This window comes from Myxocyprinus asiaticus, chromosome 1, assembly GCF_019703515.2.
Source record: "Myxocyprinus asiaticus isolate MX2 ecotype Aquarium Trade chromosome 1, UBuf_Myxa_2, whole genome shotgun sequence".
Lineage (NCBI taxonomy): Eukaryota > Metazoa > Chordata > Actinopteri > Cypriniformes > Catostomidae > Myxocyprinus > Myxocyprinus asiaticus.
In genome coordinates this window covers 12,398,107-12,424,118 of record NC_059344.1, presented here as the reverse complement: position 1 = coordinate 12,424,118, position 26,012 = coordinate 12,398,107, and the positions used below count along the sequence as shown (strand labels likewise).

Here is a 26,012-nt window from a genome sequence, read left to right as displayed (position 1 = left end):
GCCTGTATGTTGATCCTGGATGCTTTGGTAGTCATCCAACCATGGTGTGTTCATAGACTGGTTAGTGAATGGGTAGTTCTGCCTGTTAGAGTGTAAACCTGTGCCGGATTGTTTGATCTGATGTTGGAATGATATGCTGCCGGTGCTGAATTTGAAAACTGATGTTGATTCGATGGGAACTGTCCTCTGAAATGAGACTCTGGATTACTCCACCGGTTCTGGGACCATGATGGAGGCTGTTTCTTGGTGTGTTGGGCTGGACCCAGGGGTGTAGATTCAAGGGGGAATGGTGGAGGAGGTAACCCCCCCAATAATCAAAACAAGCAAGAACAACCCCCCCACCCCCACCATTATTTATTCCATGATCAATGGAAATATGTAAATGCTTCACGCTGCAACCCCAAACCAATGTTCAAGCCAAATCTATGCCCTTGGCTGGACCAAAGGTCCCTGGAGGGGGTCTGCTGAGGTCGAAGGGTGGATAAGGTCCGCCGGGGTTCCTGGGTGGGAAAGGAGGCCACTGAGGCTGTGCCGTGGGTGGTGGATGTTGGTACATGCTCCATGTGTGTTAAGCAGCAGGTGGAGATTCAGCTCGTCCTGGATAAATTGCTGCACTGTCTAAACCCGCCGGGTTCTGGAATGGAGGTAGCCACAAGTTACTAAAAAGCTAGCCATTTTCTCATTTTGATTTTCACTGAAATACAACAGAATGCCTGCATTGCTAATCATGTTTACTTCATCATGTGATACATTTACTTTTTTTCTGAGATACACAGTTTTTGTACATTTACCCTGTGACTTTAAGGTCGAATACAAATACATAATTTGTATTCTCTCTATACAGATAACCCCTATAACAAACAAGGCAAAATATTGTTTTTAACAAAATTGGAGGAAATGTACATTATTCTTATGTCCAAGGAGGGATACCGACCATGAACAGAAAGGACTTTGCCATGAATTATTTCAAAGCTTGGTTCACCACACAAAGGGAGCTATTCATTTCACTGATGTACAACTTTCTCAAAGAAACCAGTCACTAGTTTACATTTTTGCGATTGGCTGATACAGATAACTCTTATACCATAAAGACCATTTGTGTATAGAAGGATTTTTATCAAATGAAATTTTCTCGACCCTTGACACTGTGGATAAAAAGCAAACTGGACATAAAAAAATCCAACTTCAATCAAACGCATTTTAGAAAATACCTTTTATTGCCAAATTTGAAGTCAACTCATTTAGAGACCTTAATATACATAAAAATACTGCATCTTGAGGGTTCTGAAGATTCTTTGTACAGACTCTTGTAAATGTGACAACAACAACAACAAAAAACAACAACTAAGGAAGTATTGGGAGACCTTGTGTACATACAGTCAAGAGGGAGAATGTAAAATGAAACAGACCTCTCTATGTAGCAATATCTGTGTTGAGTATAACATGACCAGTGTGATACAAATGTGCAATTTTATTCCAAGCAGGGCAAAGTGTTAAAAGGAATCTGAAATCAAACATACACCGATTATATTATGAGCCCCCTCACTTTCTATCTCTGTTTGATTTCCAAGGCAACCAAACAGTTAATAAAAATATTATATATTTTATAAAGTTAATAAGAATAAAATAAAATGCTCTTTACATTTCATGAAGATTAACCGTCTCTATAGGAGGCATAGTGTCAGGGAGGCATTTGGCTGATTTCAAACATTTCTTTAAGCCATAATTCTGTAATAAAGGGTCGAGATGTTTGGGTTTGTTTTTAAGGACTACACATTTTCCAAAGTGACTAACATATCATACATAGGTATACAGTAAGAAATGGACCCTTAGGAGAACTAAGTTGGCAAATCATCGGTGACTTATTTAACTGAAGTAACATCATGAATTTACATGTGGTTTGTTGTTTTTAGTTCTTGGCTGCATCAACCTGTCTTGTCCAGTTTTCCTCTTCGATTCCAGAGTCATACTCCTCTTCAGAGGAGTCTTTAGCCGCAGATCTGAATGAAGGGAAAAGCAAAACAGTCAAGGAAATTGATTGAAAATGACCACAAAATGGCATTAAACAAATTAGGCAGTACATTCACTTTATAGGCAAAGTGGTGTGTGCTGGTTAGCCAAAGAGAAAAAACAAAGAGGTGCAAGTGTATTTATAGATTCTCATCATGTACATGAGAAACTATCAACTAGTAATTAAATTACCGATAAAGAGGACCGATTAATTCAACTTTAACCTTGTGCGACCCCATGCCCACATGTATGGACGTTGTATTTTGGCTTCGCTATATGCAACGCATAATTTAAATGAATTAAAACCAACTGAATACTGTTCGCAAGACTCTACAGTGTCATTTAAGGGTTAAACTTCTAACGGACCACGTGACGTGACACAACAGCATGATGTTGATTTCTGTAAAGCGCTTCTACGGGCGCTCCTTAAACAAAAGTGCCTCTGGTAAGGAACCTGTTTGGTTGTGTGGTGATCAGGGTGTGGCTGAGCAACGTCAGTGCAGAGTAAGGCTGCAACTAACGATTATTTTGGTAATCGATTAATCTAACGATTATTAGAACAATTATTTGGCGATTATTGCACCGATTAATCATTAGCTCTTAACTGATTTTTGGTTGTATTAAACGTGCTTATTAACAATAAAAAAGGACTAAATCATCTTTTAAAAATACATCTAAATGACATTCACTGAATTAAAGGAAAAAAATACTTAATTCAGTAAAGAAAATCACTGCAAAAAATCCTATTGTAATCAAGAGTTTTTGTCTTGTTTTTCCATTTAAAATGGTCTAAAAATCCTTAAAACAAGATACATTAACTTGAGAAGCAACATATAAGATGTTTAGACTTGCTTTAAGAGGATGTATCTTAAATAAGTGTATTTTACCGTACTACCCCGCGAAGGATCTCATCTTTGTCCATAACAAAGTTTTTCATACTTTTGTTACCGAACCACTTCATCCCAATTCAGATCTTCACTGTCATAGGTGAATGATAAATGATATTTATTATTATTATAACTTGTTCATATATTATGGGTAGTGTTGTGTGTAATGTTTTTACAAAGTTGCCTAATTAGTTACTGTAATGTAATTTGTAATCAGATTACAGTTACTCATTTTTAGTTACAGTATGTTCAAATACCATTAGACCTGTGGGTTATAATACACATTGCTAAAGTAATTAATATCTCAAGACTGAAGTCAATATTATGCAAGACTGAATCTGTCATATTTAGAGTAAAATACAGACAAAAAATAATTAATTCATTATCAAAAAGTGAACCAGTTACATCAAGTGACTGACCAATCCATTTATATGTAGCTTTGGATTGTCCGATTCATTTTAGTAAATTGGTTTGTTCGGATTATTCATATACTGTAAACGAACCAGTTCAAATAAATGATTCACTTCAGCCCATGCGCCCTGCGTCTTCTTTTTTGAAGTGAAAGATTTATGTAATTGCCGCTCTTTAACACCATTTTTTACTCGGGTAAAAAAAAAATAATAATAATAAATATTAAAGTTATATATTAAAGAGTTTTTTTTTTGGTTGTAGCCTATTTGTTATAAATTAATGTTAAGTTTAGTACACTCAAAAAAACATGCTTTTGTAGAATGCTCAAAAACTTTTTCTGCATGCCAACAATTGATGAGGACCAGTCGCCAATACAACATGTGGAACTACTAAGTGATGCAAATGTCTATTTTAAAGCGCACTCATAGCTTTGAAATAAGGACTTTTGGTTGACACATTGATGAAGTATAAAGAAATTACAGTAAGCTTTATTATTTATAACTTTTAAATTAAATATCAACTAAACATGTTTAATGTATGAGACTTAAGGATTAATCAAAATAATCCTTTTTTTATATATACAGTATATCAATACAAGTTATAATATATGTTGGGATAAAATTACTGCTTTTATTTATTTATTTTTAATGCATCATTACCTCACATCTGGTGCTGTTACATCACAGAGAATGACAGAATGTTTCTACATATCACAATTTTGCACCAAAACTGAAGAACCAATGGAACATAAAGATCTGTGTTTTTGATGATGAACAGGTACAAATAATCTTTATTTAAAAAAATAACAATGGCTTATTTACTTAATGATCTTTACATCAACTTCCTTACAGTATGAAGTACAATTTTAATTTTCTTAAATGGAAAGCGCAATCATTTTTTAAATATTTGAAAGTTCAATCTCTTTAAAGACTTGAAAGTTTATCTTTGAGTGACCATAATATTTTGTTTGCAAGGTTATAACATTCCCTCAATTTGTTGGACTTCTATTAACTCATAAAAGGTTTTATGTCGAAAATATTACAAACACAAATGTTTTATGATGCTTGGTTGTACAGCTTGTTTCCCATACAGATGAGGAATAGTTTAAAATAATAACTTTCAGTTTAAAAAATAAAAGCTCAACAATAACATTAATATTAAATCTTAGCTGTCTGACTTTCTGGACTCTTTGTTAACTAATAAAAGTCAAAGAAAAATAAAACCAGGAAGAGAGACTGCATACCTATCCACCATGGCCATATGGTGAGTAATTAGATCCCATGATGAAGTAAATACTACACAGTCTGAAAATCAGTGTGGAACTTTAAGAATTGTCACTACTGAACAGTCTCTGCAATTAAATAAACTTTTTTGGGTTTTAATGTAAAATATTATTATTTTTGTGTTTGTACATCTGTTCACAGCCTTGATTATTTCTTTAAAATTAGTGGTTTAACATTACATTTTATCACAACTAAAATAATCATGCTACTATGTTACCATATGTTTCAGACTGTTTATATGTTGACATTTTTTTTTTTTTTTAGCTAATTTTAATTGTAGCTAATTTTAGCTTGTAATTATTGAGAAATAATCAAACTTTGAACAATTGTACCATCAGAAAACATCATATTTCAGCTTAAAACCCAAAAATGTGCATTTAATTGCAGAGAATATGTGTTCGGTATTGACCATACTTAAAATTTACACACTGATTTTCCTGACTTTGGGGCACATTTACTTCAAAGCGATTGGAACAACTCGTCGGCCATTATAGTCTCACTTCCTGTTCCCGTTCAAAAATGCAGGCTAAAATCAGGCTCAACCAACGGACTACTAAAACTTTCAGTATTTCAGTAGACCTGAAAATGCGGGACAACCTTTTAAAAGTGAATTATTTAAAAATGTAACCCTTAATAGAATGTAAATGTTTTCCTTTCTCCTTAAAATAAATCAAATATATTTTAAAAATCAACACAAATTTTTTTTTTATATTATATTATTTTCATAAGTTGATTTAGAGGTTGGAAAACAGAAAGTACCCTATAAATTATGGTTTTGTATATATTTTAGCTTATTGTTTCAATCAATGCCTTGGGTTTAAATGGATTATAACATATCCAATAATTTTGAATTCTGAATTATTTTTTTGTTATAGTTCTTTTCATTGTGAGACCACAGTTCGAACTAATTCAGCAGAATGACCCATATAAAACCTTTTAGGCGTTCCAAACATGAATTCATAACACTTGTATTTTTTTGGTTTAGTTTTTGTTTTACAGCAATTTGCGTTTAAATGAATATGTAAAATAAATAATTCATATAGATACAACAACACATAAACCATATAAAAACACATTTAAGTAATAAACGCATTTTTAATAGTCTGTATTTACAACAATAAAAGCAATATAACCCTATATTCTTTAAAAAAATAATAAAATAAAAAATAGTTTGCACTCTAATCTCTGTCTTGACTCCTTTTCTAATACAACTGAATCTTTGTATTGCATAACTTTTCATGTTACTGTCTCCTTAAGATGAATCGCTTGTGTTGTATATCTTTCCTCATTTTGTAAGTGGCTTTGGATAAAAGCGTCAGTTAAATAAATAAATTTAAAATGTTAATGTTATTAGTAGTAGCCTCATATTAGGCTTATTTATTATTTATATTAAAATCATAATGATTAACTAATTTAGCAATAACCATGTTATATTTCATAACATAAAAGACATATGAAAGACTAGAAAAAGTATTTAATAATAATAATAATGATTTTTATCTTTATTATTAATATTGTTATTATTAATACGCAAACATAAAACATTGCATTGGCTTTGACTAACCATCACGGTGATTAGACAGCTTTAAAAGCAAATAAAAACAGTAAAGCCTTAAATGTATAAGAATAGATCCAGAAGCATACATTGAAATCATACTTTGGGACTGATAATAGAATGAGATTGCAAAAGTCAGGGTTGTTTTATGCAACAGCGGCTGGCTGCATTGACTAACCAGGGCCTCGCTTCCCAAAAGTATCGTAAGCCTAAGTAGAACGTAGAAATGTACAAATCTTAAAATTACGGCCCATTTCCCAAAAGCATTGGAACTTACAGTAAGTAGTAGCCTACTTAAAACATCTACGAGCAATCTGGAGTTATCATAGAGTGCTTAAGAGCACCATAAGGACATAGATTTATGCTGACACTTGCAGGACAATTGTGAAATCACACTTCATTCAATTTAATACAGATAATACATTTATTTTGAGATTCTTAAACTTTATGCTTTGTGATAATTTAGTTTTATTTTTTTATTTATATTTAAATAAACATAATTGTTTAGGTCTACTTATCATATAAATACGCCTGTGGGACAATTTTTATAAACTAAATGTATAACAATATATAATTATACAATTTAAAATAAGACACAAAAAGATAAATGAAATAAAAAAATAAAACAATTAATGAAAGATAAAATAATTAGGCCTAAATCAATTAAACAAATGGACTTGTGTGCATGACCACATTGGTACAAAGTGGCCACTTGATTTATTAGAAATTAAATTCTAGAGAACCATAGAGAACACTCTTATGAACTAAGAACCATCATTTTCGGGAAATTAGGCCCTCAGAACTGAAATTTTTGGCAAGTTAGGATCACGGTCATTAATGAATGAATTTTATTCTTGGAGAGTGAAAATGGAAGCAATATTGCAAAAATCGTGGTTATTAAACGCAAGAGCGGCTGGTTAACTAATCAGTAAGAGCAATTTTCTACCAGTCTAGATCACAGTCATTAGACAGCTTTCATTGCAAACAAATACAGAAAAATGCCTTTAATGCATAAGAATAGATCCATACAAACAAACTGATATTATTTTGAAGGAGTGATAATGTAAAGAATGTGGCAAAAATCATGGTGGGTTGAACTGACTAACCAGTACGAGTGGAAATGTTCTGTCCGTTAGGATCACGATCATTAGTCGTATTATATATTAATGTCATATAAATACAGACAGGACGCTTTAATGTATAAGAATAGATCAATAAGAAGTAATTAATTTTATTCCTTTTTTAGTATTTCTGTAACTGCCGATCTCCTGGGATTTTCACACACAATAGTCTCTATCTAGAATTTACTCCGAATGGTGCCAAAAACAAAAAACATCCAGTGCGCGGCAGTTCTGTGGACAGAAATGCCTTGTTGATGAGAGAGGTCAACAGAGAATTGCCAGACTGGCTCGAACTGACAAAGTCTATGGTAACACAGATAACTGCTCTGTACAATTGTGGTGAGAAGAATAGCATCTCAGAATGCTATTCTGAGATCCAGTGGGTCAGAAGTTTACATACACTAAGTTAACTGTGCCTTTAAGCAGCTTGGAAAATTCCAGAAAATTATGTCAAGCCTTTAGACAATTAGCTTCTGTTAGGAGGTGTACTGAATTGGAGGTGTACCTGTAGATATATTTTAAGGCCTACCTTCAAACTCAGTGCCTCTTTGCTTGACATCATGGGAAAATCAAAAGAAATCAGCCAAGACCTCAGAATAAAAAATTGTGGACCCCCACAAGTCTGGTTTATCCTTGGGAGCAATTTCCAAATGCCTGAAGGTACCACGTTCATCTGTACAAACAACAGTATGCAAGTATAAACACCATGGGACCACGCAGCCATCATACCGCTCAGGAAAGAGATGCATTCTGCAAATCAATCCCAGAACAACAGCAAAGGACCTTGTGAAGATGCTGGAGAAAACAGGTAGACAAGTATCTATATCCACAGTAAAACAAGACCTATATCGACATAACCTGAAAGGCTGCTCAGCAAGGAAGAAGCCACTGCTCCAAAACCACCATAAAAAAGCCAGACTACAGTTTGCAAGTGCACATGGGGACAAAGATCTTACTTTTTGGAGAAATGTCCTCTGGTCTGATGAAAGAAAATGGCCATAATGACCATCGTTATGTTTGGAGGAAAAAGGGTAAGGCTTGCAAGCCGAAGAACACCATCCCAACCGTGAAGCATGGGGATGGCAGCATCATGTCGTGGGGGTACTTTGTTGCAAGAGGGACTGGTGCACTTCACAAAATAGATGGCATCATGAGGAAGGAAATTTATGTGGATATATTGAAGCAAAATCTCAAGACATCAGCCAGGAAGTTAAAGCTCGGTCGCAAATGAGTCTTCCAAATGGACAATGACCCCAAGCATACCTCCAAAGTTGTGGCAAAATAGCTTACGGACAACAAAGTCAAGATATTGGAGTGGCCATCACAAAGCCCTGGTCTCAATCTGATAGAAAATGTGTGGGTAGAACTGAAAAAGCATGTGGGAGCAAGGAGGCCTACAAACCTGACTCTGTTACACCAGTTCTGTCTGGAGGAATGGGCCAGAATTCCAGCAACTTATTATGAGAAGCTTGTGGAAGGCTACCCAAAACGTTTGACCCAAGTTAAACAATTTAAAGGCAATGCTACCAAATACTACTGGGAATGTGGTGAAAGAAATAAAAGCTGAAATAAATCATTCTCTCTACTATTATTCTGACATTTCACATTCTTAAAATAAAGTAGTGATCCTAACTGGCCTAAGACAGGGAATGTTTACTACAATTAAATGTCAGGAATTGTGAAAAACTGAATTTAAATGTATTTGGCTAAGGTGTATGTAGACTTCTGACTTCAACTGTACAGTTGTTAAATCCATTATGTTAAGTTACATTTCGGAAGTGAAATGGATTTCGAACACTTTTTAATGTTGACTTTCAAGATGATCTTGTTAAGATTTGTTCATGATAAAAAAAAAATTACAAAAAACTATTAAAGCCTGAAAACAGTATATAGTTCAGCGTGTGTCAGAAGAGGCCTTTATTTACCATCAGATAAGATGGCAAAATTACCAATGACATCATGTGTGCTCTCACCTTATGTATCGAGGTGTTGCTTGTCCCTTAACCACTTCCTGGTTCACCTCCACGGCCACAATATCTGAATGGGGCACCTCAAACATTGGATCTAGCAGCAGTTTTTCCTGAGAAATAGTGGCAGCTTATTATATTACAGGAGGACACGTCCTTATCCAAACATGCTTGTGACAACTAAAAACGTAAAAAACATTAAAACAGTCCAAAAAGCATTCCCTTACCATTATGGATCTAAGCCCACGGGCACCAGTTTTACGTTCCAAAGCCAACCTGGCGATGGCTCTCAGGGCATCAGGCGTCATGTTGAGATCACACTGATACATGAAAGACACAAAGCACATCCAGGAACACTATAGTTCTTATTTGCGGCACATTTACTTTTATCTTCCCTGAATTAGAGGCACAATAACCATTTACTCATATTAGTAAATAATAACAATAAAGGTGTATAATAGGGTTTATATTACAATTAGCTTAATTTAAGAGCAATAGAAGTCAATAGGAGCAAGGTAAATCTTTTGTACATTTAGTACCAACCTTGTCCATGCTGAAGAGAGTCTGGTACTGAGGCACGACAGCATTTCGTGGCTCCGTGAGGATTCGCACCAGTGTCTCCTCGTCCAGGCTGTGCAGTGGAACCACGACAGGAAGTCGCCCCACAAATTCTGGAATCATGCCGAACTCAATGAGGTCTCTGGCCTCTACGTGTTTTAGGAGCCGGTCCTTCTCCTCAATCTCGGCCACCGCTTCCACCTCTCCGCCCGTCATGTTGGCCAGATCGGCCGCTGCTGCCGCCCTTCGACCTTTCCCCATGTTAGATGGTGTTCCAAACCCAAGGAACTAAACAAGAAATATTAATGTCACTTTAAAATATCGATTTAAAGGCCCGTGGTCCTAATGTAATTCCGACCTTTAAACTAAAAGTTAAAGGAATAGTTCACCCTAAAATTAAAATTCTCTCATCATTTACTCACACTCAGGCCATTCCAGATGTGTATGACTTTCTTCTCCTGAACATAAACACAGATTTTTAGAAGAATATCTCAGCTCTGTAGGTCCATACAATGCAAGTGAATGGTGACCAGAACTTTGAAGCTCCAAAAAGCACATAAATGCATCAGAAACATAATCCACACGACTCCAGTGGATTAATCCATGTCTTCTGGATTAAAACGCTCGATTATACTTCCTAGCGCCATTTAGCGCTCTGCGCATGCATCAAACACTAGTAAGTGTAAATCGAGCTTGAAATCATGATCGTGCCTAGAGACTGCTTAAACTTTGCCAAGATGTACAGTGAAAAAGGAGTTACATTTTAGATGGTTCTCACCTAAAACCAATTGGATCGCTTCAGAAGACATTGATTAAACCACTGGAGTAATATGGATTACTTTTATGCTGCCTTCATGTCCTTTTTGGAGCTTCAAAGTTCTGGTCACCATTCACTTGCATTGTATGGACCTACAGAGCAGAGATATTCTTCTAAAAATCTTCATTAGTGTTCTGCAGAAGAAAGTCATACACATCTGGGATGTCATGAGGGTAAATAAATGATGTGAGAATTTTCATTTTTGGGTGAACTATCCCTTTAAATATGTAAATACATGTAAGCTTTGAAAATGTCAATCCTCATGTCCTAGCAGCTCACTCACTCATTTACTTCACAGAAAAAGTGTTGGGCTTCTGCTATTCCAAACTATAAATAAATCTTAAGGAATGAAGGAGAAAATTACCTTCTCATTCTTTCTCCTGCTGATGATACGGTCTAGTCCATTAAACGCTCCTGATGCTACAAACAGTATATTGGTGGTGTCGACTTGCACAGTTTCACCTCTCAGCTTCCTTGTGTTCTTTTCAGGAACATTAACAATAGTGCCCTCCAGGAGTTTAAGCAAACCCTATCAAAGTTTAAACAAAATGTTTGATCTCAACGGTATGCACATACAAGCTTTGTTCAGAATAACCTATTGTAAAGCATATATATGAAACAATTATTTTAACTAGTCTGAAAAAACAAAAAAAAAAATGCATGAATTCTAAATGTTGTTCCAGGATGGATTTTTGAAAATAGTTTCAGTCTCAACTGTAAGATTAGACTTTCTTCATCTTTCAGGTTCTGATGTGTATTCAATGTCATACACAATGCGCATTGTCTAGATATGAATGTATAATACAGTAATGCCTCATAAGTGTATCACACTGTCTCACATGCCACTAAGCACCATAGCAACATGCTATGATGGACAAGAGCAAAGGAGAAATTTCTAGTTTTCCAACAATGCCATGGTAGTTTCATGGTATTGTGCTGGCGCCTATGTCATTACTATGGCAACAAGATGTAGAACTGATATTGACTAAACAGCCTAGACAAATGGACAAAATGTAAGCACTTGCAAAATGCAAAGTCAGTCCTTAAGATTAGATTTGAAAAGCAAACTAGAATTGGGTCATGTGAACAAAGCTACAGTACATCATAAGTTATTATCAGCGATTACAGATTTTCAGTAACTGACACATTCAGAAGATTCTGAGAATACAGTAAACTTTTAACAGCCATTTGAGGAGTGTTATGTTATATGATTCAGGACAAATGTCATCTGAAGAACAGTGACATATCTGAGAGGTGTAATCTCAAAAAGATAATTTGGTTCATTCTGAATGACTGACCTGTTGCACTCCTTCTCCTCCCACATCCCTTAACTGATGGATCCCAGGAACACTGCCAATCTTGTCCACTTCATCCAAGAACACGATGCCTGAAACAATCCCCCTCATTTTCAACATACAAATCCATGCAACTTACATTAAAGAAAACTGTGGACAAACTAGTCTTGGATATTTCATGCAAGTGGCTAAATACCATGGGAAATCTACCAAGGCCGTTACCTTGCTGGGCTTTCTCAATCACATAGTTAGCGTCCTGTAGTAACTTTGCGATGACAGACTCTATGTCCTCTCCCACATAGCCAGCTTGGGTAAGGGTAGTGCAGTCACAGATAGCAAAGGGAACATCCAGGCATTTGGCCAGCGTTTGAGCCAGAAGTGTCTTTCCTATAACAAAACATACTTAAGTTCACTTTCTTCCTAGTGTAGATGTAGTCAAGGGAGGGACTGCCCATTCGTGGGGGACAATAAATCACAGTTATCTTTTGGGCTAGGGGGAAAAATTCAATTCATAGTGATGCGAGCAATGCACCAACAAGATGTAAAGGAACACCAGTGGGATCCCAAATCTACAGTAAATGGGATGACTTGTCTTGCCAACTGCATGCAGTCTACACAACACCACGTACTTCCTGTATGTTGCTGATCCTTATCTGTCTCAAACCTTCTACTAAGGGTGTTTTCACACCTAGTTCATTTGAGCCCTCCAAGCGCTCTCAGAGTGGTATAACGTGTATATGTGAACAGCACAAGTGGTCTCAGACCCCCCTAAAAGGACCCAAAAGCAAACTGAGGTGGTCTGAGTACGGTTCGTTTGTGGGTCCTTTTGTGGTTCGACTGATTTGCATGATGTGAAAGCAAAGAGGTACCAGTACGCTTTGCATTTTATGACATAAGTACCTTGTGGCTTGCCATACATATCTGCATTACATACTTCATATTCCAGTCACAATTTACACTCATATTCCGTTCTTGTATTATTTGAGCACCTAAAATGAACGGACTGGCCGCATTCAGAGCAGAACAGCACGTTAAGATGAACCGCTTTAAAGTGCTCTGATGGGCGTACCATCTACGGAGGTTCACGCCAAACTCCAACGAAAAGGCGATTTTTATAGTTTCACTTTCATTTTATTTGCGCCATGGCAAATGTTCTTGGCTCATACACACAATGTAAATGACACTCAGGAGGAGATGCTTGCTCGCTCCATTACTCTCGAGATGATCGATAAAGAAACATATTTTCAAATGCACATAGAATATCAAATGTTTTCCTTTATGCGAAATAAGGGCTTGTAGGTTTTATAGGAGAGCATTAACATAACGTGAGAGAGTGAAGAATTTAGGACAGAAATACAGTATACATTATTACGATTGCATAATGTAATATAATTGGCGGTGTTGTCTGGGTTTCATAAATGATATAACATAAAATATTACTTTGTGTGTCATTCTATCCCTATGCAATAATTTTAATGGAAAATTCAATATTTTTAAAGCCTTAAAATAATCATATAGCCCCATTTTATTATATGATTTCAAGTTAAATATCAATAAATTACTAAAGGTGTATGCCAAATTATTGTCAGCCAAATTTGATAATCGTGACAGCCCTAGCTGCAATGGGGTCTGAGTTCTTAAGGAGCTGTGGTGTGAACAACAAGGGGTCTGAGACCACAATAATGTGAAGAGGATCAAAAAACAAACTGGGTCTTCTTTTAAATCCACGTACACGGTGAACACCAAAAGCACTGAGGTCATTTGCGGCTGGTCCCCTTTCTGGTTCACTTTAACCGAACTGGGTTTGGTTCACTTAAAATATACTATATGTGAAACCACCAATATTCGATTCATGCACCCAATTACTGCCTGATACACAGCATGAAAATAAGTTTTTAGTCTCACCAGAACCAGTGGGGCCCAGCAGCACAATGTTGCTCTTTTCTAGTTTGATATCGGTATGTGTGGAGTCCAGGACTTCCCCTCCTCTCTTCTCTGGAGGAGCCTGCTGGTTCAACTGCTGCTGCATGGAGGCACCCAGAGCGTTTCCATGTGGACTGATCCCAGCAATCTGCAGCAGCTCTATAATAAAGAGAAATAACAAATATTACATAACAGATATCGACTGATAGTGGATTTTGACAATACCGATAACTAAGGTGGTGGAAAAGGGCTGATAGTTTTTAAAACTGATTAACAGAATGTAAAAAAAAATACGGATACAGCACGCAGTAAAAATAAATATACCTGGTCCTTAAAGGGCTAGTTCACACAAAAATGAAAATTCTCTCATCATTTACTCACCCTCATGCCATCCCATATGTGTATGACTTTTTCTTCTGCTGAACACAAATGAAGATTTTCTGAAGAATATCTCAGCTCTGTACGTCCATACAATGCAAGTGAATAGTGGCCAGAAATTTGGAGCTCCAAAAATCAAAAGAAGGCTGCATAAAAGTAATCCATGAGACTCCAGTGGTAAATCCATGTCTTCAGAAGCGATATAATAGGTGTGGGTGAGAAACCAATCAATATTTAAGTCCTGTTTTACTATAAATGTCCACTTTCACATTCTTCTTCTTTTGTTTTTGGTGATTCGCATTCTTCGTGCATATCGCCACCTAGTGGCCATGGAGGAGAATGTATAGTAAAAAAGAACTTAAATATTGATCTGTTTCTCAATCACGCCTATCATATCGCTTTTGAAGACATGGATTTAAACACTGGAGTCTTATGGATTACTTTTATGCTGCTTTTATGTGCTTTTAGGAGCTTCAAAATTTTGGAACCCATTCACTTGCATCTGAGGATCTACAGAACTGAAATATTCTAAAAATCTATATTTTTTGTTCTGGGTAAGAATGAAAGTCATACACATCTGGGATGGTATGAGGGAGAGAAAACGACGAGAGAATTTTAAGCTTTGGGTGAACGATCCCTTTAAGAGCCCAAAATTAATAAAATCCCAGATGCAGTTTACTGTCCAACCAAAATCCTAATAATAACCAGAAGATTTCACGCATAACTCAGGTCTTTTAACTATAAACAACTGTGACTCTTATTTTGAAATGACGGAGATGTGTCCCATTTACAATGATATATATTAAGTATTAACCAAATTAAGCTTTTTATAGCCTATATATTCACCACATGAAGGGTCATGTTAAGTCATCTGAACAAATATTTGTTTTATATAATAATCCCAGACTGATGTTCTGGGTTCAGTACCAAGTATCAACTTAATCTCTATCGACATCATTGGTGACATGAAAATCATCCATATAGCGGAGGGACTACTGTTCTAGGTGGATGAATTTCTGGTTATGCCCTACAGACAGGATTTTTTTTTCCGTACATGGTCCCTTTCTGCTATCCTTGCACCGATTGGTGCCAGATGGGCTGGTTTGAGTATTTCTGTAACTGCTGATCTCCTGGAATTTACACACGCAACAGTCTCTAGAATTTACTCCGAATGGTGCCAAAAACAAAAAACATCCAGTGAGCGGCAGTTCTGCTGATAGAAATGCCTTGTTGATGAGAGAGGACAACAGAGAATGGCCAGACTGGTTTGAACTGACAAAGTCTATGGTAACTCAGATAACCACTCTGTACAATTGTGGTGAGAAGAATAGCATGAATAGCTGTGGATTGGCGCTGTTTTGTGCGGCACGAGGTGGACCTACACAATATTAGGCAGGTGGTTTTTATGTTGTGGCTGATCAGTGTATGGGTCTCATGAAAAATTTACAGGGCTTACCAGCTTTACATGGTCGTGACAGGAATGGAAAGAATGGATGGATATAACTTTGCTCAGTGAAAGATGCTCTCACACTATTCTCTTAACATGTATAATAGTTAAATCTTGTGGCAATACTTTTAAAACAGTGTGCATTTTTTCATATATCCAAATGAACACAAATACCTTGACCCATTGACTTCTTTACAAACTTGAGGGACAAGTTGAAATTATTTTCTGTGGTAATAAATATAGCACAAATACGCATCTACATAGTAGGGCTGCACAATTAACCGAAAAACTAATCGCGATTACGATTATGGCTGCCACGATTATGTAACCATGAAAACTGACGATTACAGCATTCAATTTAAGTCTGCTCCTGTTGCATCAATGGTTTCTATTTACAACATGTTTTTGCAGCGGTTGAGTACTCTAACCAATAACTAACATGTCTGTTGAGTAATGAAATGGCAATGGCCCATCAGAGCCGCTTAAATGAGTCCTCTGTCCTATCAGTAATGACAACTGATCCTAATGCGCAAGTTTTAAACCATCTGAATGCCCAGATGCTTGCTTTTTGTTCCACCTCTGTTCGTGTGGCACACGAAAATTAATACTGAAGAAACATCACCTGACACTCGAAAAGAAGCTGTAGAACAAGAGCGAAAAGCACTTTGGAATTAATTTGGATTTATTGCATATTGCGCCGCTTGCTTTGAACGTAGATTGTAAATACACTGCAAATGAGCAACACGACAAAACTAAAACACTCCCATTCTGATCAAGGCATAGACGCGGTGTAAATAATTGATTTATTATGCTGATTAGACAGCTTTGTTTTTAATGAGAGCATTCGCGAGAGTGCAGAGCGTCATTGAGCTCGCGTTGAAATGCAGGTCTCAAACAGTGTAGACCTGCAGTGAGTGACAGCAGTCATTATAATGGGAGAGTTTGTCGCGCTGCTCGATTTCTGTGTACAATTTATTAAAAATGTAATAACAGTTTTGTTTTGTCATGTTAATAAGTAGGCCAATGTGAATTTTATTTGTACAAAATAGCAAGGAAGTAATTCAGCTTAACTGTTCTAAATGTCTTTTGGAGGTGTAGCCAACATAAAAAATATGGCATGAATAGCATATTTCAGGAATCACCTTCATTGTTATTGCGTCTGCTCTAATAAGACCCATTTGCCACGCAGCTGGTATTAGTAGATTTAACATTTTCACGAATCGCACAAACTTCACGATCGCGACTGTTTTTAATTTCCAAAGTGATGATCTTGCATGAACAAGATCACCATTGAAGATCAAACGGGATGAATGGTCCCCGTCTCTTACTGAACGCAGTAAGTAACTTCAATTTACTTCAATTTAAATCAGCTGTTAATAAGTTTGAATATTGAATATGTCATATTATTTCCTGTACGTGGACTAATCATTTAAGCAGTAATTTAGCGATAATTTAATTGATTCTATAACACAGATATCAATTTAAAATAATTTTTATTTGGCCTAACATTAACAAACATTATTACAATATTTAATGCTAAAAAGATTCTTAAACGAAACTGGAAAGCAGCTCGTATCCACCATTGAAATCTGCTACTTTGAAGAACTGCATGGTTGCTTACTTTGTGACGACAGGGTAATTTAAGATTTGAATCGACATTAATAATCACGATTACAATATTAAGGGCAATAATCAACAATTATGATTTTTGCTATAATCGTGCAGCCCTACTACATAGTCATAAGTCATAAACAAAACTCGATACTTAATTTAGCCAAGAACTACATTAATGTTTACTCTGTTCTTCAGTAATAACTAAAGTACCATGCACTGTTAACTGCTAGGGTCAAACTGCTTTGTGTGCACAGATGCTCTGTTCATAGGATCCAAAGTGATTTCCTGTCTGACACATTTGTGTCCATGTAGACGCATGAACCAGCAGTCAAAATCAGGTTACTAGGACACTATCCATCTCTGCTTATCTGGAAAACCATGACAACATTCATTCTGGTAAATCCATTTTTGCATGCAGCAAATAAAAAAATTAATAAAAAAAGAAAATGAAAAAAGAACAAGCAAAGGAAGGAAATATGAGATGGTGATTTATATTTTTGGCATTTGTACAACACAACATAAATCAAAGCAAACTGAAAGAACACAGAACAGATTAGTTTTGTAATATAAAATGGTCTAAATGACACAAACAATATTACAGATAATGGGTATTGACATACACTTACTTGTAAACCTGTATTCATCCTCCCGTCGTCTTAGCTCTAGCTCTACAGAAAAAGGAGGACAGTTATGACAAAATCACTAACGGTACTCATAGTACAAGAAATCTTGTGCTAAAAACAAGCCATTTTCAATTCAGTAAACTTTACTGCAAAAAAAAAAAAAAAAACAAGCTTTTTAATTGTACAAATGCCAAATCACATTAAATGACAAGAGAACCTACAATCAGATCTCATAATAAAATGTTTATGTAGGAACAGAGACTAGGAATATAGGCACAGCACACAAAGGAGGCTATAGTAGCTTCTGAAAGAAATTAATGGCGCATTACTTCCTGGTACAGTGGAAAACGATCACGGTGGATTAACCCTTTGCATCAAACTTGACAAAACCAGCATGCATAAACTAGACAGCATTAAAGGAATGTTTCAGGTTCAATACAAGTTAAGTTCAATCGACAGGATTTTGACTGCGTGTTAACGCAAATCATGTTTATATCTTGTGGCTATACTTTTGAAACAGCGTGTAGTTTAACATTTATGGACTGGCCCCCATTCAATTCCACTGTAAGTGCCTTACTGTAACCATGATTTTAAAATTTTTTTATTTATTTTTTTATAAGTGATGGACGAGTCGAAATTATTTTCTGTGGTAAACAACATTATGCTACAAATGCTTTTGATTGAGCTTAACTTGTATTGAACCTGGAACATTTCTTTAAAAGCCATTATTAATGCATTTTACTTTTATAATGTGACATTTGTTACTACAACAGAACATTCAGTGGGAAATAATGTAGGGTGGGACTTGATTTTATCCATTTGGATTTGGAGTGGGCTATTTGAACGAACCCCCAAACCTAAGTATTAAACTTGGCTTCGTAACCCATCCCACACCGTTTATGCTAAAAAATGTCCTTAATTTTAACAGTAAAGGAATGTAAAAATGCTGTAGTGAAAAATGTTGATTGGTTAACGGGTAGTTACCGCAACATATACGGTAAAAAATTATAATATATTTAACAAGAACGGTAAATATTATTTTAAACAAAAAAATGTGATGAAAAAAAAAATGAATTTACTGTATAATTAACGGTAAAAATGTATATTATGTTTAACAAGGGAATAACTGTAGGCCTAATTTTTATGGTAAAATTGTGTTTTAATTAATCTGATACCCGCACCCTGTCTTGACTGACACACGACTGCTTTTAAATGCTGACACTCAATGTAATAGGAATAACAGGGAATAATAAGGTCCAAAACAGTGTTACTATGAATGCAAACTTAAACACAGTTAAAAAGACACTCTATTAGCATAACATAAATATATATAAATAAATACAAATTTCCAACATTCTTTTGAATGTCCATGTACTAAAATAAAATATTTGATGCCATGAGTGTACCTTCATTTACTATTACTATTATTTTGAATGGCCATGAAAAATGAAGCAATGTGATGATAATTTTACCTGGTGGCAAAAAGTAGTCCATTAATTTTCCTGATGAACTTTCACCTTTTGCTGACCCTTTATGCTTTGCAGAGCTAATGTGTGCTTCTAAATCACTTGCGCCTTTATTAGCAACTGACACATAAGTGCCAGCTTTACATGTCATACATTCTGCTTCCCATGGATCTTGACCTGGACAAAAGCATGGGAATTTTTTGTGCAAATCTTCTGTAAATTTGCACTTTCGTTTGGGCATTGTTTCCACTCAGCTGTCATTTGCTGCTACTGTCAAGCAACTGTTTGATGCCGAACACAACAGAGCTTTGCGCGTTCGCGGAGAGATTGACAGGCAGGAATTTGGCCAATAGTTGCTGCAAGCCTCTTATAATCGACCAATTGGTGTGCGAGAAGGCGAGACTCACAAAGAGGGGTTAAAGCAATGCAAATACGCGCACACACACACAATGAAGTATTACGCTATGTTCAGACTGCCACTAAAAATCTGATTTTTTGCATATCCAGATTGTATCCAGATGAGTTTTGATAGTCTGGACAACAAAAAAAACCACATGAAATCTGATTTTTCTGAATCTGATTCAAACCACATCGGGAGGTGGTTTCAAATGCGATTTAAATCTGATTCTTTCAGATGCGTCTCAGTCCGGACGCTCTGGCAGCTCAAATCGGATTTCAAATGGTCTATTGCGTCACTCTTAACGCGACACAACGATGACGTCAAAAATCGGTGACTGCAGCACGGAACATCACAATTTTTACCAGTCTCCTCCTGCACCGCGACTGGACAGGGTGCTTATTTGGAGAGCGAGATGATGCATCTCCATTTTTCCCGCATCTGTTTTGAAAGCATCGTCATGTGGGTACGCCTACGTCGTTACCAAAGCAACTCATGCAGATAGGTTGGTTATGTCTGAACGCGCAAATCTGATTTGATCACTTGCAATTAATAGTGCGGACAGTCTGCCTGAAAAGATCTGATTTGAGAAAAAATCCGATTTGCCTGCAGTCTGAACATAGCCTTAGACCAGATGCACATCATAATGCAACCAAAGCCGAATCCCGGACATTTTCGCAAATTTAGAAATCCCGGCCGGATGCTTTTTTAAGAGGACATTTTCGGGAAAAAGAGAACGTACGGTCACCCTAGATTATTAAACCGTGAAGGGTTGCAATCGGAGCCGTTTACACGATAATGTTTTCAACTAAAAACGGAAAACTTTTTATGTGTTTTGGCTGTTCGTTTACACGACAACGGCGTTTTGTGTTTTCAGGACTCAAACTTTTGAAAACAGGTTTCAAAGTGCAAGTTTTTGAAAATGATGCCGTTATCGTCTCCGTGTAAACATATAAAAACGTGAATTTGTGAAAACGATGACATCATGCGCACGCGTATTACGTGTTCAGTCTTTAGGCATGCGCGCGAGTACTAGTTTTGAATGCGTGAGACATTTAAAACTACAATGGCAGACTACAGGACTGTGTTTGTGCTGCTCAAGATTGTTTATTGACATTTCTCCAGCAAAGTGTAGATTTACTGCATCACTACTACGACCAGCAATCGCAATCTTCATTGTTTGTATTCACTGCTCTGTGGAAGAATGCTTATGTGCGCATGCGCGAAGTGTTTCTTTACAAAGTGACAAAGTGACATCGCCAACTACTGGCCTGGCATGCATAATACAAAGTTTTTAGTCGTTTTCACAGATCTGCGTGAACGGGGATCATTTTGACAACGTTGTCTTCTGTGCGCAAAACTTTTCAAAAACGCAAAGGAAATACTTTTCAGGTTTTAGTACATCGTTGTCGTGTAAACGTACCCTTAGTCTGCATTTGAGCTGCATGCTTTAAATGAATGTGTGAAGCAGACTGCTCATACACTGGAAACTCCACAGACATTGAGAGTAATTCGCATTGTATGAGATGACAGAACACAGCACTTATTCACTGTGAAGTGCGCAGCACATGTACACTGTATATTTATATAATTAAATCACAGCATTTGCGCTTTAACGATCACACTGAGCAATGTAGCGAACTGTTTATCCGTCAGAAGTAGTAGTAAAGCTTCCGTCAAAAGAACACGTCAAAATATAAGCTCATGAGCATGATTCAAAATAAAAGCTCATGTTAAAATAAAAGCATGATTCAAAATAAAAGATACATGCTTGAAATGGAAGAAATTGCAACTATACAGAACTGTATAGTTAAATATAATATTCACTGTAGAAATATTACTACTAATAAAGAAATATATAATAATAAAGCACTATATCAAAAGCAAGAGTGCTGTTGTTCTGAAAAAAGTTTGCAATAAAAAAAAATGTAATGGTATGTTTTAAAGTAATTGTTCTATTTTTTTTACTTGTTAAAAGTTTTGTGTTATTTGAGAAACACTTGAAGAAACATGCATTTATTTTAATTTATTATTTCCATTGAAAATTAACTTTAAATAGGCAAAAGGAGTTTGTTCAATAACACATTACCATATTAGCATATTTTTGCTGTGGGATCGAAACCGTGAAATTTCACTGGCATTGGTACCGACAACTGAAATTTTTGTATCGTGACAATGCTACTGGAAGGGCCACTCTTTAAGTCATCATGTGGCCTTTTGTAATTACTGCAGTGATTTACAATACATTTTAAAGTATTTTAAAGTTCCAGAGGATATGTCAAGTTTATATAATTTAATAATATAAACAGTAGTGAACCGTAAAATATAAAGGTATCAAACTTACATCCATGAAAGCCTGAAACATGGTTACCGTATTTTATACTGTAAATTTCTGGCAACCACAGCTGCCGGTATTTTACCAAAAACTTAATGTATTACATTTTTTACAGTGCACAACAGAGCATGTGAGTGGAGCGGTGCGACACTCCGCTCAATAATCCGCTCCATAAACGGCCCAAGCGACCGCTCTGCTCAAATCCCAATCCTCCGTGAAATTTCTCTGTAGTGCACTTTTTACAGGCATGTACACAGGGAGGTGGCTACAGTGGCCAGAACAACTGCCCCTTTGCCCACATGGGCTGAGGTGCCCCTCTGGGTGAAATATAGGCTAGGCTATAGGTCGACATTTATTAAATTATCAAATGCTTAGTAACGTACACATCTGAAATGATGTGATTTTATTGCTGTGTTTTTGTATATAAAACCTCACTGTTTATTTTGGACTGGTTTACAATGGCTGATTGTTTACACAGAATGATTACTAGGCTACTGTAGATTTGATACATTAATACGTTTCTGATTTAATGCTATCAGAATTTAGGTCTGTAAATTAAAATGAGCAATTTCTCATCCTAATTTTGTGTTCAGTTGCACAGGGTGTATTAACAAATGAGCAATGTTTTTCTCTTTTTCAGTGTTGTTGCTTGATTAATATTCCCTACAATTTTATATGAATTGTATGCAAAAGGACTAGTTAATTATATAATAATTATTATATTAGTAGATACCATAATATCCTTGATATTTTTAAAGCAGTATAAAGTGAATCTGGACTTTATATGCGTCAAACGATCATGAATCAGCATATCACAAAGCGCATTCTGGGTTGAGCAAGCGGCGCTGAGCGGTCTGAGGGAACAGAGTGGAATCTTCAAAAAAGTGCTCTCCACTCACATGCTCTGGTGTACATCCGCGAATGACAACTCAAATCATGCGGTGTGCTGTTACTTTGCTAAGCGATCAAACGTATTACTTTTTAACTGGCTATTTTTCTTGGGTCAGCCATTTATGATACCACCCGGAACATCCTTGCAATCAAACAGCAATGCGCTAAAAAACTCAGAACACTTCAGCAACAGCATAGCAACATCCTAGCGATCACCCACAACACCTTTGCATCATGGCTGCACATTTTGTACAATCAAGCAGCACCAACAAAATCTTGCTGTTTTATATTATTCTTTTATTATTAATGACAGAAATGTTGTTTTAGTAGAACTACTTCCTGAGAAACTGATGAATCGTGCGCAAAAAGACCAGGGACATATATTAATCAAGTAATCAGGTCCATTTTGTTGTCATGTTGTCTTTAAAGTACAAACATTTGAGGGTTTATTAAGGGGTCACTCCTCAATTTTTTGTTTTCAATTGATAGAGTAGAAACTGACTTTCTGAGGATAATGAAATGGAATCCTAATGGCTACTGCATAAGACCTGACCGCGAAGATCACCTGTTCCTGTCCAAGCACACACAGTCAGTGAGTGGCTTCTATTCTCCAGTACAAACCTCGAGGAGTAAGAGAGGCCTGTTTCTCCACCTCCACCTGCTGTTGCCTGGAGCCTGCCGGCATGTTGTTGTAGATACGTTTATAATGGTTGTACACCGCTACCGAAAGCACCTTTTTAGCATGATCCTGACCCACAACATACTTATCGAGATAAGCGTAGATCTGCAGAGAAAATAAAAACATTTTATCCATGACCAGGGTCTGCCAACTAGAATACCTTGCTTTGGGGTGTTATTGTGCTTTAAAGGAATAGTTCACCCCAAAATGAAAAATCTCTCATGCCATCCCAGATGTGTATGACTTTCTTTCTTCTGCAGAACACGGAATGAAGATTTTTAGAAGAATATTTCAGCTGTTGGTCCATACAATGCAAGTGAATGGTGGCCAGAACTTTGAAGCACCAAAAAGCACATTAAGGCAGCATAAAAGTAATCCAAACGACTCCAGTGGTTAAATCCATGTCTTCTGAAGTGATCCAGTTGGTTTTGGGTGAGAACAGACCAAAATATATCTCCTTTTTCACTATAAATCTTGACATCAGCAGTCTCCTTGGTAATCGTGATTTCAAGCTCGATTACACTTCCAAGCGCAATCTAGCACTCTGCGCATGCGTCAAGCACTAGGAAGTGTAATAGAGCTTAAAATCATGATAGTGACTAGAGACTGCAATGGCAACATGTACAGTGAAAATGAGTTACACTTTGGTCTGTTCTCACCCAAAACCGATTGGATCGCTTCAGAAGAGATTAGTTAAACCACTGGAGTCGTATGGATTACTTTTGTGCTGCTTTTATGTGCTTTTTGGATCTTCAAAGTTATGGTCACCATGAACAAGATTTACTTGCATTGTATGGACCAAAAATCTTTGTTTGTGTTCTGCTGAAGACAGAAAGTCATACACATTTGGGATGGCAGGAGGGTGAGTAAATGAGAGAATTTTAATTTGTGGGTGAACTGTTCCTTTAAAATCTCATTGTTTCATGTTGTTGTTTTTTACCTTCTTAGGTGGTGGTGGGGGTTTCTGCTGGAAAGCCAACTTGACAGCTTCTGCCGCTAACTCTGGGTCTTTACTCAAACTCTTCTTAGTGTCAGTTTCCGAAAGCACCACAAAAAAGTGGTGGCATTTTTCACATTTCACAAAGCGAGTTGATGCTGCCAAAGACAAATAACACCTTACACAGTGCCAACTGTTACTTTTATGGATCCTTTTCACATTGCTGGGTTTGGAATGTGGAAGTAAACTAAAGAAAGGTAAACTTTTATAGAGGTAAATGGGAGACCACAGCAAATATTATTGTTGCATTTCCATTTGCTCTGACAGCAAAAGTAAAAAAAACACTTCTATTTTTCCTCAACTTTCGAAAAGAGGAAAAAAAAATAGACTGAGATGGGTTATGGCAGCCAGATCATTTACTTTCACTTCCTTAGCAGCCACATTCGAAAGCCCACTGCAGCAGTTGTAAACATATATTATATAATTAAACAATTTAAAATAAAAAAGTTATGGTTTATGCTATGTTTATCCTGTTAAATTAAGCAGGAATTGCATCACCACAGTCTGTGAAAAGGATCTATTATTAAATGAAAACATTGTTAAAATTACCACAAAGAGGTTATACATTACTAATGCCTATAAAATACTACAAAATCTATCCAAATGTATCATTCTACTCACACTCACTTTAAAGGGATATTTCACCCAAAAATGAAATTTCTTTATTTACTCGCCCTCATGCCATCTCAGATGTGTATGGCTTTCTTTTGCAGAACACAAATGAAGATTTTCAGAAGAATATTTCAGCTCTGTAGGTCCATACAATGCAAGTGAATGGTGGCCAAGACTTTGCAGCTCCAAAAAGCACATGATTGCAGCATAAAAGTAATCCAATGCTGCATTCATGTGCTTTTTGGAGCTTCAAAGTTTTGGTCACCATTCACTTGCATTGTATGGACCAAGAGAGCTGAGATTCTTCTAAAAATCTTCATATGTGTTCAGCAGAAGAAAGAAAGTCATACACATCTGGGATGGCATGAGGGCGAGAAAATGAGAGAATTTTAATTTTGGGTGAACTATTTCTTTAAACCATGTTACTAATTGACTAAGTTTTCACCAGATGAAAATGCAGCAACTTGTGTGAGATTTATTTTTAGCATTGAACAGTTAGTCCTGTGAACACTCTGACCTACTTAATAAACATGCACAAGGCCAAATGAAACCATAACTCTTAGTAAAGGCTACAAAAACCGTGATCACCTTGAGTAATCCCATGTCACATCCATGAAAAAGAAGTACTCACAAACAAATGTTTCTACATGTGTGCAAGGATCTCCACATTTAGGGCATCGCAGTTGACTTCCTCCTTTGCCTGAGTTACTGGAGCTGGCTCTTTTTCCACTTCCTTCACCAACAGA

The 26,012-nt window shown here is 36.4% G+C and overlaps 1 protein-coding gene across 2 annotated transcripts in view; it reads right to left on the bottom strand.

Moving 5' to 3' along the window:
- Positions 1–1,196: 1,196 nt before the first annotated feature.
- LOC127445570 (ATP-dependent Clp protease ATP-binding subunit clpX-like, mitochondrial) overlaps positions 1,197–26,012 on the bottom strand; it is a 26,038-nt gene continuing 1,222 nt past the window's right edge. Inside the window, exons 3-14 of one of the 2 annotated variants that reach the window (XM_051705720.1) lie at positions 25,898–26,012; positions 24,598–24,752; positions 23,600–23,762; positions 17,893–17,934; positions 13,810–13,986; positions 12,127–12,291; positions 11,908–11,996; positions 10,974–11,138; positions 9,778–10,080; positions 9,462–9,554; positions 9,241–9,347; positions 1,197–2,000 (exon numbers count right to left, since the gene is read on the bottom strand). The exon at positions 25,898–26,012 is cut by the window's right edge and continues 3 nt beyond it. In XM_051705720.1, coding sequence (XP_051561680.1) covers positions 1,910–2,000; positions 9,241–9,347; positions 9,462–9,554; positions 9,778–10,080; positions 10,974–11,138; positions 11,908–11,996; positions 12,127–12,291; positions 13,810–13,986; positions 17,893–17,934; positions 23,600–23,762; positions 24,598–24,752; positions 25,898–26,012 — 1,665 coding nt within the window. In that variant the 3' untranslated portion in view covers positions 1,197–1,909. Of the gene's footprint in view, positions 2,001–6,672; positions 7,941–9,240; positions 9,348–9,461; positions 9,555–9,777; positions 10,081–10,973; positions 11,139–11,907; positions 11,997–12,126; positions 12,292–13,809; positions 13,987–17,892; positions 17,935–23,599; positions 23,763–24,597; positions 24,753–25,897 lie in introns of those variants that run through there. The other variant, XM_051705724.1, reaches the window with a different exon arrangement.